Source organism: Apteryx rowi, unplaced genomic scaffold, assembly GCF_003343035.1.
Source record: "Apteryx rowi isolate R43461 unplaced genomic scaffold, aptRow1 scaffold_53, whole genome shotgun sequence".
Taxonomy (NCBI): Eukaryota; Metazoa; Chordata; class Aves; order Apterygiformes; family Apterygidae; genus Apteryx; species Apteryx rowi.
In genome coordinates, this window is record NW_020450794.1 from 502,092 (window position 1) to 524,008 (window position 21,917).

General features: G+C 39.4%; 1 protein-coding gene across 1 annotated transcript; it reads right to left on the bottom strand.

Moving 5' to 3' along the window:
• Positions 1 to 13,437: 13,437 nt before the first annotated feature.
• ETAA1 (ETAA1, ATR kinase activator) lies at positions 13,438 to 21,724 on the bottom strand. The gene is made up of 5 exons (XM_026080784.1): positions 21,102 to 21,724; positions 20,726 to 20,802; positions 19,009 to 19,127; positions 16,548 to 18,688; positions 13,438 to 14,735 (listed from the first exon to the last, which is right to left on the bottom strand). Exons 4-5 carry the CDS (start codon positions 18,652 to 18,654, stop codon positions 14,620 to 14,622), a joined length of 2,223 nt encoding a protein of 740 aa, XP_025936569.1. The 5' UTR covers positions 18,655 to 18,688; positions 19,009 to 19,127; positions 20,726 to 20,802; positions 21,102 to 21,724; the 3' UTR covers positions 13,438 to 14,619.
• Between the last annotated feature and the right edge of the window lie 193 nt (positions 21,725 to 21,917).

The following is a 21,917-nucleotide window of genomic DNA, read 5'->3' on the forward strand; positions in this document are numbered from 1 at the left end:
GACACTGGTAGAGTATCAAACCAGTCAATTTTATTCTGCCTTTGATCTTTGCACAAGACTGCAGTAGAAACTGGAAGAGCTGCATGCTGAGCAAAAGTAGAACAGATCCGTGCGCTGCATGATGCAGGATGAGCAAGCCCGACTACTCATTTCATTTCGACTGGGATTGCTCATTTAACAGGCTCAGACTTTAAAAGGTACTGAGGTGTTGAGCAAGCCTTGCTCCACACAGTGGCAGAAGAGCAGTGAGTTCTGATAGTGAATTATGCATTCTAATTTTTCTTTTATTATACATAATGGGAACAGTTAAAAATATGATCTATGTCTCTCTTTCTCTGTTTTAAAGCTGTTGATGATTTTGGCACATATAATGTGAAAGATAAACTGCGTTTCCTAGGGCTAAGTACAATGTGAGCAGGTGATGTGCAAGCTTCCACTTGCAGAATTGCCAGTGCACTTTCAAGCTGGATTTGCAGCCCTTCTGCTGTGCCAGTCTCGGTCTCCTCTGAGCATACTGTCGGCTGCTCTGAAGGGGATGTGTGTGTGTGTACATGCGCATATGATAAGTGATGTGGTGACTTCCCGATAAGATCATATATTTATTCAGAACCTGGCTTGCAATAAGATACAGATTTGCCTTGAAGCAGGAGTCTCTTAGGGGCTGAAAATGTGGCTTACTTGCTACCCATCATGTATTATTGTAGTTTATATATTGTTGTGGTTTTCTTTTACTCCATTAAGCCATTGTTACAGGGGTTTAAAAAGAATGATGTTGAGATGAAAATAATAGAGCGGAGTGGAGAATTGGGCTCAGTAATATTTGGAGAGACTCTGATCTATGTGACTGGTGAAACACAACAGTGAGGTTATTTGCAGTGAATTAGTGCAGATTTGCACGCATAACTGTGATGGTAGAATTGGAAACCATAGGACTGATTCACTGTAGAGTTATCTGTAAAGTTGGTGTAATGCAGTGGCTTACAAAATGGGAGGGGTTCACTGCTGGGAGTTTGAATTGGTATTGTGTATTGAATCATACAGTCATTGCATCGGGTTTGATTTAGGCATGTAGAACATCAACATGCAAATTAAAAAAAAAAGTTACTATTTTGAGCATTGCGGTATCCAGTCTACTTACATATCTCTTAGATCAACCCAGATATTAAGTAAAATACTCAGATGCATATTTTACAAAATCAAAATGACACATACTGTTTAATATTCCAATTACTGTTGAACTATTAATCTGAATGTGCTAATAGTGGCTGTCTCATAAGTCTAGCATCTGAAAGCCTCTGAGCAGTAATCTGCTATCCTCAGGTCATTTTTTTGTATTCATTCAATTTAAAATATGAGACAATTTACCCTTTAAAGGTTTCTCTCTCTCTTTTTTTTTTAATTAAACATTATTTTATGCATGGCTTTTAACATACTAATTGATTCATTTAGACCTGCCACACAGAGACTGAATTACTAATTCTTTTATTTATTTATTTTTCTTTAAATCAATGATCATGGCATTTGTAACGTGCTTTGGAAATATTAAAGAACTCAACTATTTCCATGTGCATGTATCTATTTGCTTTAGTTGATTGTTAGGACAGGGAATGTCACACTTACCTTTCCTGGTCTATGCAGACTCAATTTGATAATCTTAGCTCATCTCCCGGTGGAGTGAGTTTCCGTGTCACAAATGTCACCTTTGAAACTGGCACTAATTGGCATTCATGTTGGAAGTCTCACTGGAATGGCCATAGGCACAAGGTGAAATTTTGGCTCTGCTGAAGGCAACAGGAGTTTTGTCATTGACTTTAATAGGGTCAGGACTTCTTCCAGAGACTGAACTGCCTCTCATACAGATGTTCGTACTGGGTTGGGAGCTTCAAACCTTCTGTGTTTGCTCATGACTAGTTAAAATAGGTTTTGCTGCCGACCTTCATCCCACTGTCAGGATCTAGTCCTGTTCTTTAAGGACAGAATGAGTCAGCCCGAACAAGACCTCCAGCTTCCTCTTGTACTACTTACACTGCTGTTCCTCTCCAGATCCCAGCTCCCGTCCTTCACTTTCTACTTGATCATAACGTCTTTCCAAACTGAGTGCAAGTTCTCTGTCTTCTGTTATCTCTTGATTCTTCTTCCTTTCTTGTCTATCCTTGACTGCTCTCTGTTTTTTAGATTGCACCCTCTGCCTTCAAGCATGCTCTTGCTCTTCCGTCTTGAAAAATTGAAACAAAAATTCCTTTAATTCAGTCTGCCTTTTTAATAACCCACTGATTTCCCTATGCCCTTTGTCTCCAAAAGCTTTTCTGAAGCTGTGTTTTGTTCCCACAGCCCTAATGACCTTCTCTTTTCTTTGCTCTTTTTGTTACAGAATAACCAGGCTTCTTGAGCTCCTGTGCTTGGCTGCATTGAAAGACAGTCTTTGCCCTTATCTTTCCTGATCTCTCTCCCCCAACACTTGGCTTCTGTAATTCTGTTTTTACTTTGGAGATGCCCCCTTGATTTTTTCTTCCTCCCTTTGCTGTCTAGTCCCTCACTGCATCTTGGAGGTATCCGTGCAGGAATCCCTGATATGCTTGCCATTCTGTCCGTCTCTGGGTCTGTCACCACTGTTCTTGTCCAGCCCTTCATAACCATCTGCTGCTGCACATCCAGCTGCCACTTCAAAATTGACTTGAATTCCTGAGGTCAATCGTTTACCCTTTCTTCCTGATTTTTCATCTCCCTGCCTCCTTTATTGGTGCTGTTACACTGCCTGTCTCCTAGGTTGTCTCCTAGACCATCTTTTCTCCCATGTTTCTGCTCCCTCTCCTGCCAGTGATTCTGTCTTCCCTACTATCATGGCCATCATGATTTTTTCATTATTAACAAATGCTAAAAAGCTTACATTCCTCTCTGTTCTTGACTGACAATGTCTGCGAGTTCTCCCCGCTTCCTCCCTCCCACCTAAAATGCTGCTTGCCTGTGCCATCTTGTCTCCTCTGGCTGGCAGCTTCCTTGTTTTTCTCCTTCCTGCTATAACAAATTCAAGCCATTAAAAAACCCTGTGAAGTTTTGTTGCCATTTATCTTCCACTCCATTTAACTGCCTACTTCTCCCATCCTTCTCTTTCACCAGTTTCCTCCATCTCCTTTTTCCTCTCTTTGCACTTTCTGCCATACCAGTCCATAGACAAGGAAGCATTTTTTGATGTCATCCATGAGAAATTTTTTTTTTGCTTCCTGAAATCTTTCAATAAAACTCATCTCTGACCTTTCAGCTGTCCCTTTCTCTCAGTCAAGCAGAGGCTTTAGCACACCAGAAGATAAAGGGCATGATACTGGTCAGAGCCTTGTTAGTGCAAGCTCTTCTCTCATGCCCAAGTATAGCCCTGGGGAAGTCAATCAGTGTCCACCCTGTTACATGGAGCCTGTGGCGTGGCAGAGAGCACTGATTGGGACCTCTATTTGTAATGCCTGGAGGGTGTTCAGTGTGCTACGATATGTTGTTGCTAAGTATGTGGAATAATCATTATACTGAGAAATGAAATGATTGCATTTAGGAGAAAGTTACAGTTTTGAAGAAACAAGTGAGTACCTTGAAGTCTGGAGCAAAGCTGAAAACAGGAGTTGGTAGATGTATAAAGCCTATTATCTTTCATTGAAAAACACTAGCTACTGTTTTGAAAAATTTCCATTAAAAGTTAGGTAGGGAGGTGGCACACGCAATTACTTAATGTAAGCTCAGAAAGCTCTTGTTACACAGAACTTCAGATTTTACTGGTAGCCTCTTTATGGCCAATGCTATGTAGGAGTCTGAATGCATTATCTCAGTGAGTTTTATGGAGCATGGTGCATTTTCTGCGTAGGTTTTCATTTTATTCTACAAAGTTCCCCTAACCAAGTTGAAAAGAGTGATAGAGGAGTATGACAACTAAACTCTCTAGGACAGAAAAAACAAAATACTTACGTGTGTGAACCATTAAGTAAGATTATTAGCAATAATCCTTCTGATATAGGTATATGATACAAGTATATAAAGCCACAGAGTGTTTTTACTAAAAAAATGTTCCATATTTTAGTAGCATCACTTGGAGGCTGTCTAGGCCTTGACACAAGAGTCTGGATGTGCTGTAGGTAAGCTAGTCCTCTTCCAGTTCATGCAGGGCTGCCCTTGGCTTTATGGACATCGGGTCAGACCAGTATGTCCTGTGTTCTGTGAATGACTCGGTGTTGTGTCAGGATCAGGATCATTCGGACAAGGTGTGGAGCTGAAGGATTGAAATGGTGAGAGCTACAGAAAAGTAAAAGGAAGGATACAGATTCTGGTCTCCAGCCTGCTTTCGTGTATGCACATGCCACAACCTTGATGGTCAGCAGAACTCCCTGCTATAGGAACCTAGATTAAATCGCATGCCTGGGGTCACTGCCCGACCTCCCCTTCCCTCCTTTATTGCCAGTGCGTGTGACCCATGCACGGATCTCTGCTTTTCACAGGCGTGTGATAGGAAAGGTTTTCCTTTGGCAACCCTTTGATTCTGAGCCTGCTTCAAACTCCGAGTTGATTCAAGGTTTCTCAGCAATCTAGAAAAACTGAAGGTGACACCCCCCCGCCCCGACCCCCTCCCCAAAAAAAAGAAAGGCCTGGCAGTCCTGCTGGCAAAGGGCAGAGTTGGAATGGAGAGTTGGGCTTGCTGCTTGGGGCTGTGGGAGGGCTGGGGGCCGTTCAGATACCCCAGCCCCAGCTGCAACAACCAGCCTCTGTAGCTTTCCAGAGTTTTCACACAGGCAAAGCCATGATTTCATGGCTGTTTTGCTCCCCGCACCAGGCTGCTGCCCTAGACGAATACCTGTTTTGCCAGTGTCTGCAGCAGGCTCTGTCCAGAACGGCACAAAGTTTTATCTTCTTCCCAAAGCTGTCTGTGCGCTGACTGCAAGCCCAGCTGGCTGTCACTTGGCAGCTAGGGCTTGTTCCTGCCCTCTCCATCACAAAAATGGTTTGGATGTGATTCTGTTTAAGTGCTAGTTAATTACGTTGAATTCCTGGCCTCTGAGCCCATCAGGACTAATCAAGGCTCATGCCCCTTCTGGAGCAGCAGAGGATGGCTGTGCCATGCTGTATTTATCTGAGAACACCGAAAATCTGTGTAGCTTACCCAGTGCAATTCCAGCTACAAGGAAATATTTCCAGACGCATTCAGAATATGCCTTAGAAAGGGACCTTTAAAACACTTCTCTGTTACCCAGTGGACCATTGCAAATACCCATCTTGACCAATAAAAGGTGAAGCACGCCTGTGGGGCGGGAATGAAAAATCACAAGTTTCCCACTGAGCTCGGAAGAGAGTCTGCGCGTTCCTACTATGCAAGGGCATTTCACATACCTGGGATCGTCTTTCTGTGCATTCAGAGGAAGAAATCCTCAGGTCATGTAAAGTGTCCCCAGCTCCACAGTGGAGCTGTGAAAATTTACACCAGCTGAGGTCCTGCTCAGCGTTTTTGGTTATGGGCCTTATTTACTCTTGGCTAGTAAGAGTTCCTCTGGAGCTGTTATGACACTGCGTGGGGCATAAATCTTGCCTTAGGTGCCTTTGGAGCAGGTAGGAGATAGCATTCTTGTCTATAAAATGGAGACATTCTTAAGCATATGCCTGGCATAACCTTACAATGCAATGGTGTCTTAACAATCTCCAGTATAGCTATTTTTACCGAAATGAAGATCTGGAAATACAAATAAATAATATGCACTTAGAAGTTGTCACACAAGGTAATTGGATAGTGAAAAATCACTTTTTGTTTTTGCATAGTGCATTTTATTGATGTCTACATCTTTAAGCACTTAAGTCCCTGAATAAGCCTGGCTCCTCATCTACCCGAGAGTGTTGTACTGACATAACTATTTTTTCTTCTAGATATTGTTTAGTCAGGGAATGGTATCAGTCACACTTTTATTGAGGTAAGTTTATTAAACAGCAAGTTGAAAAAGTCTCATATAGACAAGGCCTAAGATACTGTCACAGAATAACAGTTCTTATTGCAGTGAAATAGGATCAGTGTAAATAAGAATTTAGTCCTATGTTTACGCTGGTAAATACCGCTACTTTTTGTGTATTCACAGAGTTGATTGACATCTCCCTTGGCTGGGACCCAGCTCATTGCAAAGGTTGCATGGTATTTTCATGGTCAGGCCATGCAAACACTGCCAGTGGTACTGGCGTAAATTGGGGTCATGTTGAATAACAAAATCTTTACTGGCTTTTTTAAACCTCCTTGAGATCGGCATGCACAAAGCCAGCAGTGGATCGAAGGAAACAAAAACTAGGTCTCCTGAGTCTTAGTCTGTTGCCTGCTCCTCAGGACAGGCTAGTTTGGCTAAGCACAGTGTGACACTTCAGTGTATTTTCTGCACTTAGTATGTGAATTGCAAGGGATACAGAAATGTCCTTTAGGAAGATTTATTTCTAGGTAACATTATGTGGAAAAGATAGGTCCCAGTGAAAAAAATATTTCCCTAGCAGTTTTTAGCTTGAAAAATACTAAATTACGCTGCAGCTCCCAAGACTCTTCTTGCAAGTCATTTATACTTTAACACATAAAATTACAGTAAGCCTCCATTAGTACTGTGGCTACTTTTGTAATCAGTTTTGAAGAATGTGCTTCCTCAGTGGATATATTTTGATTTAAGCTCATATTGAGGCACAGTCTAAAAGTTATACTTTAAATTACACTTTAAAATAAGTCCCATGGTACATTCTTACAATATATATGACATGCTAACTCTGTGTAATTAAATTCTTGTCTAAAGCTGTCATTAAGTTGCAGTAAATATTGAAGCTAGCTTCATTTTTAAATTAGATTTACTTCTTGATTTTAGCTGATAAATATTCTCCTTGTATAGAAAATTAATTAAAATATGCATGCCTATATATAATATGTACAACAGGGCAGGGGTAGTGATATCAGCTCTTATGAGCAAGCAGACTGACAGCTTTAAAGACTAGCGGCCTTTATCAGCAGCGAGGTTGCTGGCCGATGACAACATGGAGAACGGCACAAGGTCCCTTACAAGGTTTGTCCAAACATCCATCCCTCCTCTTTTGGCAGAACTCATCTCAGGAATGAAAGTCCTCCTGCTCACGCCGGGATGCTGGTGTCGGTGCTTGCTTGGGCTGTCAGCCCTGCTCCGGCAACACTTAAACGTGAGACAGTCCCCTGATTTGGCCTGTGCCACCAATCAGCCCAGTAGCTATTTTCAAGTCAGTGAAATAAGTTGGGGGTTAATCAGTTTTCCTCTGGAATCTTCAATTACTTTTTCCGGGAACACCGTTTTGGGTTCATCTGCATTCCTTCTGGGTTCCCACTGCACAAACAGAGTAGTCCCAGCATTATTAGCCCAGCTGCAAACAGAAATGAAGTTTTTGACCCCCCCCAAGAGCAAATATGTGAGAAATAGGTGACCTTCCAAGTGCTGTCCTTGCGTGTTGACGCTGGAAACGGGCACTATTTGGGGGAGCAGGGCAGAGGAATTGGGGGTTCGTCCTGCCCTGAGTAGTGTGGCAGGGATGGCACACATTCCTGTTGCAGATGATGAGGGGAGGGCACTGAGGCTGCTCAAAGCCCCTGTCCCACTCCCACCTCCTCTCATTCCTAGGTCAGAAATAACATCGAATTACTTACTAATTAGTGAACCGCAAGACTTACTGTGAATAACAAAAATGAGACAGGTTTGGAGGGTGGAGGTAATCTTTTTTGCATGTGCTCAGGCCATCGTGACTACACCACCACTATTAAATGAAATGAATGTGAAAATTTCACTGAGTGGGTTGGGGAACAGAAGGGTCAACTATTTAGCAAATCTAAAAAATAATGGTGTTTTTCAGAAGTTTCCTGAGACTGAGTGGGAAGATGGAGGAGAAGGTCTCAAAAAGTCCCCATATCTTGCAAAAAGCTCAGGTGTGCATTCATTCTTCTGAGACAGCAGTGAATCCATGCTGGAGATGCTCTGTAAATGACTCAGCCAAAGAACCTTCACTTGGAACTTGCATCTTTCAGAAACTAAATTAATCAGTGTGTAGGAAATTAGGATACTTTAAGTGCTCACAAAACTACTTGTGTTTTTCTGGAACATAGACAGGCATAGACAGTGTTTGAATCTCTCCATTTCCCAAACATATGTTTGTTTGACATTTTTATAACTAACAGGTGTTTTATGTAGTTTCGCTGGTGCTTCATACTTCCTCAGAAAAATGAGAAAGGGTCTTTCCTTATCTGGTCTACACTGATTGACATTATCTTAACACATCTTCAAATTTCTTTCCATTCACCTCCATAACTCTTCCTGCAGGTTACAAAACTCACTTGGGCAGAATCTTTTTAATGGGTTATATTGTCAAGATTTGACATTCTAATGCAGTGTAGTCCAACTTTTTTGATCTCTAGGAATTGTTCATTGGAGATGTGGAGCCTGTCAGAAGTTTCACATACCTGCATTGCTGTACAGCATAGATGAACTCTCTGTTCTCAATCACCTTGCATGCCTCCTTTAGAAGCAGTTCAAGTATTCCCTGCGCACATCTACAGATTACAGCTTGAACAGCTTTAACACATTGAACTCTGGATCCTTAACAGTCAGGAGTAGATAACTTAGGCCTTAGGAAAGTATCTGTGTTTGAGATATAGCTAAAAGTAAATTTGAAACCTAGGAGATAGCTCCAGTCTTCTAAAAAGGCACAGGAGTCTGATTGTTGTATAAGCCTTAACAGGGCATGATTCCTAGTCTGATCTACTGTTAAGAGAGCACCCTTAAGGACCACCAGACAGTGAGGGATAGTCACTGAGGGACAGAGAGGCAAAAAAACCCTGAGGAGTTTTGAAAAGCTTGTGTGACATTTGGATCGCAGTATCTTTTGTGGTACTTCCACTTCAGCCTTTGTTATTGGAGAGAAAAAGAGTCTGAAAGACTTAGGCGCCATGCATAGCATTGCATGCTTAGGCGCCATGCATAGCATTCTTTTCCCTTCTTGCTGTTGGTTAGAAAGCTGGCATTTAAAGGAAAAAAAAATCTTCTAGCATCTTCTGATCTTTCATACTGGAAATAGAAGTCTTATCTGGTTTGACTGCCCCTCCGATGAGTGGCTTGCGTTGAAGTCACACAAGTCAGCATGCTGAAAATTGAGCAACTGATATGGAAAAACATTTTTAGTCAGTGTATAAAATTCAGATTCATTTACACATTTTTTATACCTACTCAGGTTCAATAATAAAGTAGTTATTTGAATTAATATCATCTTTGCCTCTTCATACACAGCATTAGAGCTTACAAAACATCTGGCCCTGTCCAAGTAAGAAAGAACAAGGAAGGAAGATAGCAATTCAAATTTATGATGTTTCTATGCATATATTTCATTTTTTTGCTGTAGAACATGAGAGCTAATTAAAAAAGTCCTTTGCCTGGCATTATTGGTGGGGGAAGTGTTATCACTTTGTCTACTAAAATGTTGCCAAACTATTATGCAAGTCTTGGAGAACACATTTTTTTTCCTCATGTTATGTCCATTTTTTTATCGTTGAGGTTCAGCTTTCTGCAAGTTTTTAACACCCAAAGCTAAGTATCTAATGGTTTATTCAAAAACAGCTATTCAGCAAACTCTTCTTAATACCACTGTGACTTACCAGTGTTGAAAAAAACTTTTAGCCATGAGAAGCTCCCCCCAGGTACCTAAATATCCTTCACCCTGAAGCCATGATTCTGCAAAACATGCCAGCATATGCTCAGCTTTGGCATGTAAAGGAATCCCACCCTTCTTAGCCACCCCCCCCCCCAAAAAAAAAGGCACTGAATTGCTATGCTGTGTTAGAATATAATATTTTATTTGGACCCATCCGTCTTGTGTTCATGGACCTGGAGAGTGCAGGAGGGCATGCAAAGTGTCATTCCCAAGCCTACAAGGCTGCTAATTTTCCGGAGTTAAAACCCAAACCAAGTTTTTCCCTTAAAGAGGCCAACCTGCAAAGAGCAGGCATCATCATTAAAAAGGAAACCTATAAATCCTGTATTCCCTCCTCATCTCTCCTGACTATGTTGTTCTAGGTGTAAGCTGTTAACTGTGGCCTTTGAACAGCTATGCATAAATGCAACCTTTTTTTTCCCGAAAAAGTTTGAAAATGAGCATAAACAATAACAGTTTCTGATGAATGCAGTCCTGTTTTACTAGATTTATGTGCTAAAGACAAGAACTCCTTAAAATATTGAAATGCATGGGCTTGATTCTCTGTTCGCCTGAGTCACTCCATTACCTCCAGTGCTTTAAGGAAATTGCTGCGAGAGTAGAATCAGGCCCTTAATGGTTTGCCAGCCTACCACACTGACATTACGTGCAGACAATAGTCGAAGAAATTTATATTTAGTTCCGCAAGAACAGTACATTAGATATTCGTAAGTGTTTTATGAGGCAGGACGTCTCTGACTATTCTGACAAAAATACCAGTAGGCTTAGTAACCAGAGCTTTGAACAAATATTGCAGTTATCATTTACAGCACAATTGCCAGCGTATTTCTAGCTTCATCTTTGATGGCTACTTACTCAGGCTGTCATTTGTAGCTCTACAGATGATTATATCTGCCTTGGCCTCTTCCGCAAACACTGGATTCACTGGAGTGTGTTACAGACAATACAGCTCTCAAACAATGAGGCATTTGTGTTCATTTTCTTCTATTTTATCTTTGGAATTCTACTATTTAGGTCACTATCTGTTGCTTCCAGCTATTCTTTCCTGACAAATTGTAGCTCTTCTGGGGCTTAAAAAGATATAATCAGTGAATTCATCTACGTTATTCCTCTGTGTATAAAGGTCTAGATGTAATAAGTGCTACATATAGTATAAGATTAGATTGCCATTCCTGAACTGCAGCCCCAAGATTAATTGTGCATTATAGGCCAAAATTTGAAGAGCTGCTGGGTGCTGGCCTCTTTGAAAATCTGATACAACTAACACAATAAAAAAACCAGTATCAGTAAATTTCTGAAATGCTTTAAACATGATCCCTCACCAGCATGAACTGGAAGGGTGTGACTGTAGGTATGTTGTTCCACAGCACACAATTTTAGATGCAGATTGGGAGAATAATGATGAATGGATCATTTATTTACCTGATGGTGTCTGTCTTCCTAAAAGGAAAAAAAAACCACCAGCTCTTAGCTGAAAAATCTAATTCTTGTATTTTAGCAAGTAACATCACTCCTAGTGAGATACTTCAATATCCATGGAATAAAAATAATATTGCAGGTATGGGGACATACAGGAATTTCATTTACATTTAAACTAAAGCTCACTGATTGCTCTGCTCACGTAAAAAATTACTATGCTCTGAATGAAACGAAGATGAGTGCTTAAGCAAACAGTCATAAATTAATTTATAATGAAACATGACAGTCATAATTTAATTTGGAATGTATTTAAGATTGTCGTTACTATTTGTATAGGTCTTTTTTGCCTGGAGGAAGATGTGCCTTCATAGTTAAATGTCAACTATTGAAATACCAAACTTCTTATGTGTACATGTGTATTAATTAATTAAAATGATGTAGATACTTTCCTAATGAAGAACTGTTGTCTACTGCAAACAGTCAGACAAAAGCTCGCACAAGTCAAGCTGGCACATGAAGACTCAGTGGGACACAAGACTGTAACCCGAAGCACGAGCATTACCTGCAAAATCTGGGGGTTAGTGAGGCTGCGGCGTAACTTCCTTCCTCCGTGGCCAGGAGAGGGGACATAACATGAGAGGCAGCAGCAGGACTGCAGCCTTTGCAGGTCTCGCCTGCTCTGCGAAGCTGCGGGCTGCCCACGCGCGGTACAGCAGCTCTCTTGGCCCAGGACCACGTCCCTACAATCTCTGGTAGGCAGATGGCTGTCGTAGGCAACGTAGCGCTAAGCACATCCGAAACGTCGTTCAGGGCACCTAACGTCTGCATTACCCTCTCTGTGTTGCTCACTGACTGCTATAGGAGCACTACATATAAGGTTATATATATCTTTTTTACAGTAGGGAGTGACCATAAGATTTTTGAAAGGCAAAAATTCATAGCTCTTGGAATTTTACTTTTGATATTGTAGAGGTTGCTCTTCTTTGTAACTATTTCTAACCCCTAATGACTCTTACTTCTGCCCGCACTGACTTTACCAGGGAAACTGTACTGGGTTATAGTGTTTCTCTAAGCTTTTCACTTTTATCAAATTTGCCTAGTGAAGATGGTATAGAGGATTTTAATTTTGCTGCAAGAAATGATTTATCTGTTTCTAATAGGATCAAGTCACAAAAAGAGGAAATTCTAGTCAATTTGTTAATTGGAAGATGATGGGTGTAGTCAGTGAGGGTGTGACCAGAAAAAATCTTAATAGTTTATGTCTTGACATCAGTTAAGAAACGATGTTCCCACATACTTGTGATTTCTATTTAGAAAGCAGTGGTTGAGAAAGACCAAGTTACAGGCCTTGAAGTGTAATATCAATGCTAAAAATAGGTATTTATGAAAAGTAAAATAAAAAACAAAGCCCCTCTGTTATGATTAACTTAATGGAGGGGCTAGAAGATGCATTATCTTTAAATTGTTAAAAATAATTAAAGTGTTTCACGCTGATCAGCAAATGAATTCTTAAAATATGCCTTGGCAGTACATAAGTACTTCAGCAAATAAATGATGATCTGTAGACAGAGGGTAGAGGCAACTTCAACTGTGTAATTTGTCAAAAAGTAGGTTGTGTCTTCCTACAGTTACAAAGTTAGCAAAGGCTCCTTTCCATACCCCTCCTGGCAACAGAGCTCTTCTTGTTGTATGTTTGGGTCTATTTTACAATGCAGAAGAGAACAGGGTTTGAACACTGCCAGCAGAGCCTTGACAACAACAAAGAAGGAACCTTGCTATCTCATGCTATATTAAGTGCATTATTATGGTGTTTTTTAAAAAGCTGAAAACATTTTTTCTTGGTTAATTTTCAGTCAGATCAGCAAGCTGATCCAACTCATCTGCTGCACATGGATAGAGTTAGTGCAAGGACAAGGAGCCGCAGCCATAGTCTTGAAGTAACACTCCTTTTGGCACCAGCAGAGTCTTCAGCGGACTTAGGGATTTGATTTCATAATCAACTAACTAACACCCAGAGTTGTGGGCAAGACAAAAGGACCTTTGCTGGTTTGAAAAAACATCTCTAGTATTTCAGGACTGCATTGCAGATGGTTTAGAACCAGCTTTCTCAAGGTTCAAGGATTTAGTTTAAATGGATCAAAGGAAGCACTTTGCCACCACTACAGGTAGAAATCTGAGGCATGGATTAACTGGGTGTCTTAGCAAGAGAGAAAATTCAGGTAAAGCCAGTATGGAATGCCTATTCCACCCTCTTTCACCTATTTCTGTATGTCTACCAAGTACAGTATTTTCCAAACCAGACGAGAAAATGTAAAAAAAAAAAAAAAAGTTTAATGATGATTTACAAATATACAGTATTTACATTTGCAAGAGTTACAAAAAAGGCACATCCCACAGCAACCAAAAGCTTCCTCTAACTTTTTGGTACATCTCAAAGTTATTTATTTACAAAGCTAAATTACAGTCACTTTTCATAATGTCACATGTTTATATAAAAGCGTTTATCAGTTGTGAAATATCTTCCAGCTTACCCACAGGCAGTTTTTACAGTCCGAGCTCTTCTACCATCTATCACATCAAAAAATCTAGTTTATCAGCCCCAATTAAACTGACATCATATTGCATTTTTGTTTTAAGAGACCTTAGTTTGAAAAATACATATAACTCATAAGGCTAAACTGATTGATAGCTGTTGAGAATTTCCCCTAGTGTATTTGCTTATGGTTTGGTAAAGTGACATAGCCTGCCTGTTTTAGTAAGCTTGGTAATAGTTTAGGAAAAGGTTGTCCAAGTTTGTTGGCTATGGTATTTCCAACTCTAAAAAAAAGAAGTGTCCTTTTCCAGATGCTCTTTCACCTTATAAAGCTTTTATATGAAATTCCTCTTTCACCCTGTATAATTCTTACCTAAAATAATGAACACCGATTAAGCAAGCTTTCCATATCCTGTGAATTTCCATTATTTTTTTGATGTTGGATGTTTTCTTGATTGTACCTTTCTTCAAACCAAAACTTAAAACTTTCATCTACCTGAGAGCAAAACTTAGCATTTCTTAGTCTAACTTTTGTATTAAGCTATTTACATGTGCTTGAGTCTTTGTCTAGATTAAAGTATTCCCAGAAAGAGAAATACAACCAAAACACATGTCGTCTGGTTTTGAAGCCTTCTGCTTTTGTGTGTGTACAAATACTTTCATGCTCTGAGGATGTTTTAACCGTACAGCTTCAACGCATAATGATATATGAACTGAACGCAATCTTAAACTTCATTGCACTGAAGATAGCTTGGGACTACATGTTTACAACTGATATTTTTTAATAGAGACTAAAAATCACCAGTATTAGTTATGGTTCAGGATGAAGACTTTTTACTGCGAATTAGGAAAAGCTTGCAGTCAGTAGCTGTGAACACCGTTTAAGGAATGTCTTCCAGCATTACAATGGTTCACTCCCCAAAACTTATTCCACAGGCAGTGGAATTGCCACTCTAGTCAATTCAAGCATCTTTTATGGATGCCTGCATTCTGGATTTTCTTCGTGCAAGAGCTTCTTGTTTTTTCCTTTCAATTTCTTCTTGAGAACATTTTCTGTTTTTTTGTTCTACCACAGACACTGTAAATAGAAAACATGCATTAGGAACCTTCAAGTTTGTTCAATATGTATTTTAACTCATCCGTTTTCAATGTCTGAAGATATATGGCAAAAGCACACTGTTCTGACATACGAGGCACCCAAGTTAAAAATGGCTCATCTATCCTGTCCTCAAGGCAGGAAGGGGGATAAGATGCATGACCTTTGTAGTGCTACTCATTACTACCTCCCAATGAAAGCTCCGGGATGCAGACATTTGCTTCAAGGAAATTCTACTTGGTTGCCCTTCAAGTGAACCTTGTGACATCAGGAGTCAACACAGGAGATGGCAATGGGTTAAGAAAATTAAGGCTATCAGAGTGAAAAGGGCTCTACAATTTAGTGAGTTAGGCAGAGATATGGGCATTGAGATGGTATAGACACAGGGGTCAGATATAGTACAGGTGTCACACAAATAAAACCAGAAAGGCTGAAAAAAGGTCAAAAGCAGCAATAAAAATCTGCAAAGGAGACAAGAGCATGATAGCCAAGTGTAATATTTTATATGTTGTGTTACAGAACTATAAATTCCCATACAGTAAAATCCTGACCTCACTGGAACCAGCAGGAAGACTCCTATCATTCTGAAAATGTCAAGATTTTTACCATTTATATGCCATTTTCCAATTAATGTATTTTTAATACATAGTCTTTCAAACTAGGTAAGTAAAACGTTTTGTTGGGTTTTTTGTTGTTGTTGTTGGTTTTTAAACAACCTCAGATGATCATTTATTCTCTAGAATGTTCCACAGAATGTCTGGTTATCTTCCCCCCATAGTAACATCTAAAATTGCTACTTTCTATTTATCTATCTGCTTCTTGCCCAGGTATGAAACAGAGATAAAACAGCGATTCTTCAAATAATGCTGGGTGATAGTTTGGAGGAGTTAATGTGGGTGAGGTTTTTTTGGTAACAGTGCTTTTTGAAAATTGAGATTGATATAACACATTCTAAAGGCAGGTTTCATCAAGTTTAACGTTGATTACAGCTTCACAAAGCCACGAGATAAGTAAAAACAAGAAACGACTGACACCTGACTGATTCTACGTTTCTCTAGTAAGTAACACCGGTGCATGGAATATTACATTTCCACTGTCAAGTGATTGTAACAACTGACTGGGAGGCTAAATGAAAGGAAATAAGGTAGTTTTTAGACTGACTGCAGAGAATATTTCACTGGCAACTTTGGCCACTGAGCAAAACAATATAGGCCAACGTTTCAGAAATGCTTAGTGATCTGAGGCCAATTTCCAGGTGTACAATAATAAAAAGATTATAAATTTAGCATTCCATTTTTCCTGCTACCTTCTTTCCCTCTCCCACTATTTTTTTTTTTTTTATGAATCAGGGTGAGATAAATAATTTTTAACTTTTTTCAAAATGAGCTGTGAATTAAAACACAGACTTAGGCTACAGCATTTGCTAAGCACCAAAACAGCAACATATTTAGGCAAGTCAGAATATGGCATGCTGAATGCTGCCATCACAGTATACTTGATCTTAGTGAATCTGAGCATCTATGGAGAGTGTGTAGTATTTTGAGAAGCGGAGTGAAAGTGGGAAACAGAAGTCTTTAACTACAGGAATTCAAAAGATATGTCAGGACAGTTTTATTTTGCAGGAAAAAAAAATTCCAAGTTCTAGATGGAACATTTACTAATGCCTAATCTGAATTGATGAATACCGAAATCTATTATAAGTTGAAATACGATATAAATTTCTCCTTTGGCATTATAATTACAGTAAGAAAATGAACAAGAACAGTTTAACAGGGTTAGTATAAGGACACATACCTGATGTAGGTAGTGCAAAAGATTCTGAGAGGTGTCTCTTGAAAGGCAGTTTCTTGTTTTCAAGCTTGCTGTGCAAAGTCATGTTCAACTGATTCTTGCTTTCTTCCAAACCCTGCAGAGCAATTCCATTGCCAGAATGACTCTCTGGATTTTCAGACTCTACGTGAAGAGCGACTTGAGAACTGTTAGTCTTTCGGAACTTAAACTTTGAAGGCATAAGTGACGTTTTGTTACCAGAACTGTTATGTAGCGTCTTTCCCACGTTGCACAAAAGGTCTTGGCTGCCTAATGTTTTGCTACTAGAAGTGTTTACTGCATTAACAGGACTTACTTCAGAACCAGTCTTTCCTGCTGGCACAGAATTAGATCTGTACCATTTTCCTGAAATAGTCTTTGTAGTATCTTCAGAAGCAGCTTGATGACAGTTTTTAGACTGTGTGTATTTACACTCCATAGGAGTGCCTGAGATCACAGTTATTGGACTTGAGACATTTCTGGAGTTCACTGTGTGACCTGTTGTAGTCAATCCATGTGTAACCTTTGAGGAGTTTCTACAGGAAAGGTTTACTGAAAGCGTGTCCTGTTTTGCATTCGTTTTTTGAGCAAAGAGGCGATCAGATAGTCCTTGTTTAGATGCTGTGAAGCTGTTATCAGCATTTGACCTGGAATTAATACTGGCTCCTTGCATAGTTTTAGCTCTTTCGTTTCCTTGTTTAACATGCTGGCTCTGAGTCTGCTTTTCTATATCATCACATACCTGATACAACAATTCATCATCCTCACAGTTTGCATCCCAAAGACTATCAGATTCACAAAACATATCTAAAACCTCATCAGAAAACTTTGGTTCATTCCAGTCAAATGATACAGGACCTTTCTTTGGTATTTCAGCTTGGTTTAAGTAACCTGTATTAGCTTGGCTGACCACTTTAGTCAGATCATTAGGTTTTGTATTGGTAGAAATATTGGACAATTGACAGGAAATACTGTGTGCATTATTCCCAGGTTTGTCAGTCTGTGGTCTATGAGGATTAGATCTTGAAGGAAAAAGAGGAACAGGGTTACTTTTAGGCTGAATAGTTTCACTTCCATTCTTCACTTGAGATTGCTTTGAAACAGGAATATAGTTAAAATCATTGTTTTGGGCACTTTTCCAAGTAGCATTTATTTTGCCTGGCTTAACATCACATTTGCCATGAAAGGAAACAGCCTCTGTCTTTGACATTTCTGTGCTATTATATGGCTTTTGTAAAGAAAGAGATTTTGCAACATTTTGTGTGTTTTTACTAGACTGTTTCAAAGGTGAATACTGCAAATTGTTAGATTTGTGTAAACTCCCCAAACATGTTACTGAATTGCAACTATTTTTTTCCTTTGTTCTGCTAGCATCACTGAAACCATACACAGGTGGATTTGCAGGAACTAGTGAAGCCTCTTCAGTATTTATCAGTTCAGGATTTTGGGTTATTTGCATCACAAAAGAGTCATCTGCCAAAAAATCTGTATCCCAGTCGTCAAAATCATCATTAACTACTTCAGCGAGCTTACTGGAGACCACCAATTTTGTCTTCAGAGAAGGATTTTGTTTTGTCAACATGAAGGTATGAGTTTTTGGAAAAGTCTGGTTCATGCTTCCTAGTAAACATGGAGTATCTTTTTGACATGTCTCAGAAGTAACACATTGCATGTTTTTAATTGGCTCAGGAAGGTGTTCCTCCTCCAGGGTGCTTTTGTTTTCCTGGAAACCATTATTTAAAGAAATATCTGACAGTCCTTGGCTCAACTGTCCACTACATTTCTGGGTAGAGCAATCAAAAAGAGCATGAAGGGCTTTTTCAGCTTCAAGGTCTATAGACTTTTGACTACTAGATTGGCAGGGCTCTGCAGTAGGGATGCCAGTGCTCTCTCCCACTGGTTTCAGGGACAGAGCGGCATCTGTTTCAGAAACTTCATCAAGGACCGATTTCAGGTTCTTCATCTGTACTTCATCTTTACAATTATTTAAAGTCTCTGAGGCAGTCTGGATGAGGTCCTGACAAAGCTTCTCTTGTTCCTGAACAGCATCTAACTCTACCAGATTCTTATCAAACTCCTTAGCCAATTTCATGAGTTCCTCTTCAGGATTTTTTATTTTAAGATCTCTAGATAAAAAGAATATATAAAAAAGAAAAATCAGAACTACTGAGAAAAATTTGCCAAGTTTAATTATACTACCCTGAGCTGTTTATTCTCTAATTTAGCAACTACAGACAGTATGACTGAATCCTGTTTTCAATGCACAATCAGCATGCATTCCTCTTGATAATTCCCAGTGATAACTACTCTGTTAACAAGAGATAACAACCCCAAAGTTAAAAGCATTCTGTATGCTAATGTACAATTACTCACTAAACATAATGAAATAATACATCCCTTTTCCTGAAAGTCTAGCCGTGATAGGCAAGACAAAACTGGAACTTACCTTGTACAACTTAACTTTGTCCTAGCTCGCAGTTTTACTACTCCAGGTGTACAGGGAATGGCATCCTCACCAATCCATGTCTCTAAAAGGGATCCTCCACTGTAGGCTGCTTTTTCATCCTGAATGATTACATTTATAATGCTTAGCAATTTGATTTCAGATAAAGATTGAACTAGACATACACCTTGCATTCGTTTAAGTTGCTAAAACGATTAAACTGGAACAAGTGTGCTGAAAGCGACAGATAGGAGCTAAACCAATACAAGCCAAGCAAGATTATTGCAACAGTGTCTACTGATAGTTTTATCAGTTTAATTATATCAATTTAAAGCAGCAACTTCAATTAAAATAATTGAATTCTATTTTGGCACTCTAATCTAATACTGTATTTACTTCCCCAATCAGGTTTACACATCATCTGCAATTTTCACTTTGCAAGCTATATTTTAGTTTACTTTAGTAAGCAGCTACTTGAGATGCATTGTCTTTATCCACTTACAGCAGCATTAACAAACCAGAGAGTTTCAGAAAATCATATTCTGTATGCTTCCTGTTAAAAATTCTGATTTCTTCCATTATAACTCTTTCATACAAAGAGCCCTTAAAGAAAAATAAATGAAGTTTAAAAACTGAATGAGGTTGTCGAAGTGCAGGCTTGGATCTGAATTCTCAAATCTAAGAGACACAATACTGTAGTAGTAAAATTAGAAGTGGGCCAGAGCCAAATATGGAACATTAAGAAACACTCCAGTTAGCCAGCAAAAAATAATTTGAACTTTACTAACTACCAGGGTGGTTTGGGGGAGTTAATTTTTTTTTTTTTTTTTAATTAGGGAAAAAAGGATGTGAGCAACAGATTGTCCCAAACCCAGTCCAATTTCTAAATAACTTACAATCATGACAGTATTGTAATCATTAAAAAGAAGGGAAGCAGCATCTCTTATCAATGATTTTGAAATTCTAAAGTATAATTTCTCACAAATATTCTAGATAGACGGCTGAAATGGCCCTGTCAAACAAACAGGCATATTTTGCATGCCAAATACTACAAAATTGTCTTAGGAATGACAGTTCTCTTCTTGCACTTAATAAAAAGCAAACAATAAGGCCACTATTATAACAGTATTTTATTTTCACTTTCCAGGCTGTGGACATAAGTTTCACAGCTAAAGAGATATCTAGAGCATGGATGAGGGTAAAAAAGGCAAACTAATTAGAATTACAGCAACATTATTATGTCTACATCATTGTCTCTCTTTCATTTCAGTGTTGTCCTTGCAGTTCCACAGTCTGTATTTCAAGATCATTCAGAATGCTTAAAATAACTGTCAGGTAAATACAGTATGTGAAGAAACTACCTTTTAACGGACAAGTGATTATGGGTGACTATACCACAGCTGTTTTCCTAAGAACAGGGACAATAACTTGCATTCTGAAAGTAAAACTTTCTAAAATGGAGTTGCCACAGGTCCACTTTTCTTAATGCATCCTTGTTTTAATAGCATCTGTGACTCAAGAACAGCTAGTCAAATGCTACAGCTGTGATTTTAATTCAGTCCTCTTTTATGAACGTTTCTACTTTTCTGCACACTTGCTTCTTGTCATACTAAAGAGACTACCGTAACTAAAATTACATCTGCACTAAAACTGAATATTGTAACACAATTTTGTTTGATTATTGCTTATAGAGAGCACTGTTTTAGAAAGTAATAATTACCTGAGGAGCAATACGATTAACAATTTCTGAAATTTCTACTGCGCATCTACTGGTAATCTGTTTCTTTTTTTCATTGCCTAAAAAACAAAACCTTTTTAAAAACTGCAAAACATTACAAAATTCCCTATGTCTCAAATACTTCAGTTATACCTGGTAGAAACAGAAGTTGATTCAGCGCTACATTGAAGAATTTACAGGACTAGAATAAAAACAAAACGCAACCAAACAACCTGATCACCTCTGAACTCCCCAACTCCACCACTGCCATGGTGGTAACAGGAAGGGGCTTTTTTGATAACTCAGATTTGAGAACTTTTAGTATACTCCAACGTATACCTCAAATAGGCAACTGAAGTATGAATTTTGGTAGTATTACCTAGTCTGCATGCAATTGGTGAATGAGGATCCCAAAAGATTTCTTGCTGTATATCAGTGTCATTAACAGGAGAGCTGAAAGTAGGTATCCGTGATTTCCTACTTAATGATCTCTTTGGAGTCTTATGTAAACATGACTCTGTGTAAACAGAAGAATGATTCTTATTAAACAATAATTCTTAAAAGGCTGAAATAACTCAGAACATACAACAAGGTAAGGCACAAAAACCATGGTGTATAAACCTTAAGAATAAAAGTTCACACCAAGTTCACACTCATCAGGATTCCTTTAATTTAGCACCAGTGGTTTTCACAACTATACATTTAACCCAGAATATGACTCTCTCTTTGCCAGTTGCACTCTACTGGAGAGACAGCAGAGCATTACAGGATGCTGACAGCTATATGCTCAGTCTCTAAAGGTAAGGATGAGAACTGTCTATCCGCTTCCAGGAACAGCGACTTCAGCTTATTTCAAGGGAAAAACCAGACATAGCTGCATGGGAGAATGCTTTGCATCCCGCCTTGCGTGTGTCCGTCACCTAGACGCAGATCTGGGTCACAACTTGCACGGGGCCCCCAAGCTGTCACATCCTGCCTCTGTACCAGCACACACTCCCCCTCCTCCCCCAGGCCTTTTCAGGTAGAAATGCTGAAAACGGGGACGCAGGTGATCAAGAAGAGCTTCTCGTCCCCGCAGAGCAGTAACGCCCTCACGCGTGACGTGAACCCCAACCAGCCGCAGTGACACTGGGGGCGCGGGAGCAGGCGGCTTTACACGGTGAGAAGCACCGTACGCTCCGCCGCCCCCGCGCCA

Excerpts from the sequence above, each read along its gene's own strand:
- ETAA1 (XM_026080784.1), bottom strand. The coding sequence starts at position 18,654 with ATGAAATTGGCTAAGGAGTTTGATAAGAATCTGGTAGAGTTAGATGCT. Across the intron at positions 14,736-16,547 it reads TTTTGCACTACCTACATCAG|TGTCTGTGGTAGAACAAAAA; the intron begins GTATGTGTCCTT and ends TTCTATTTACAG.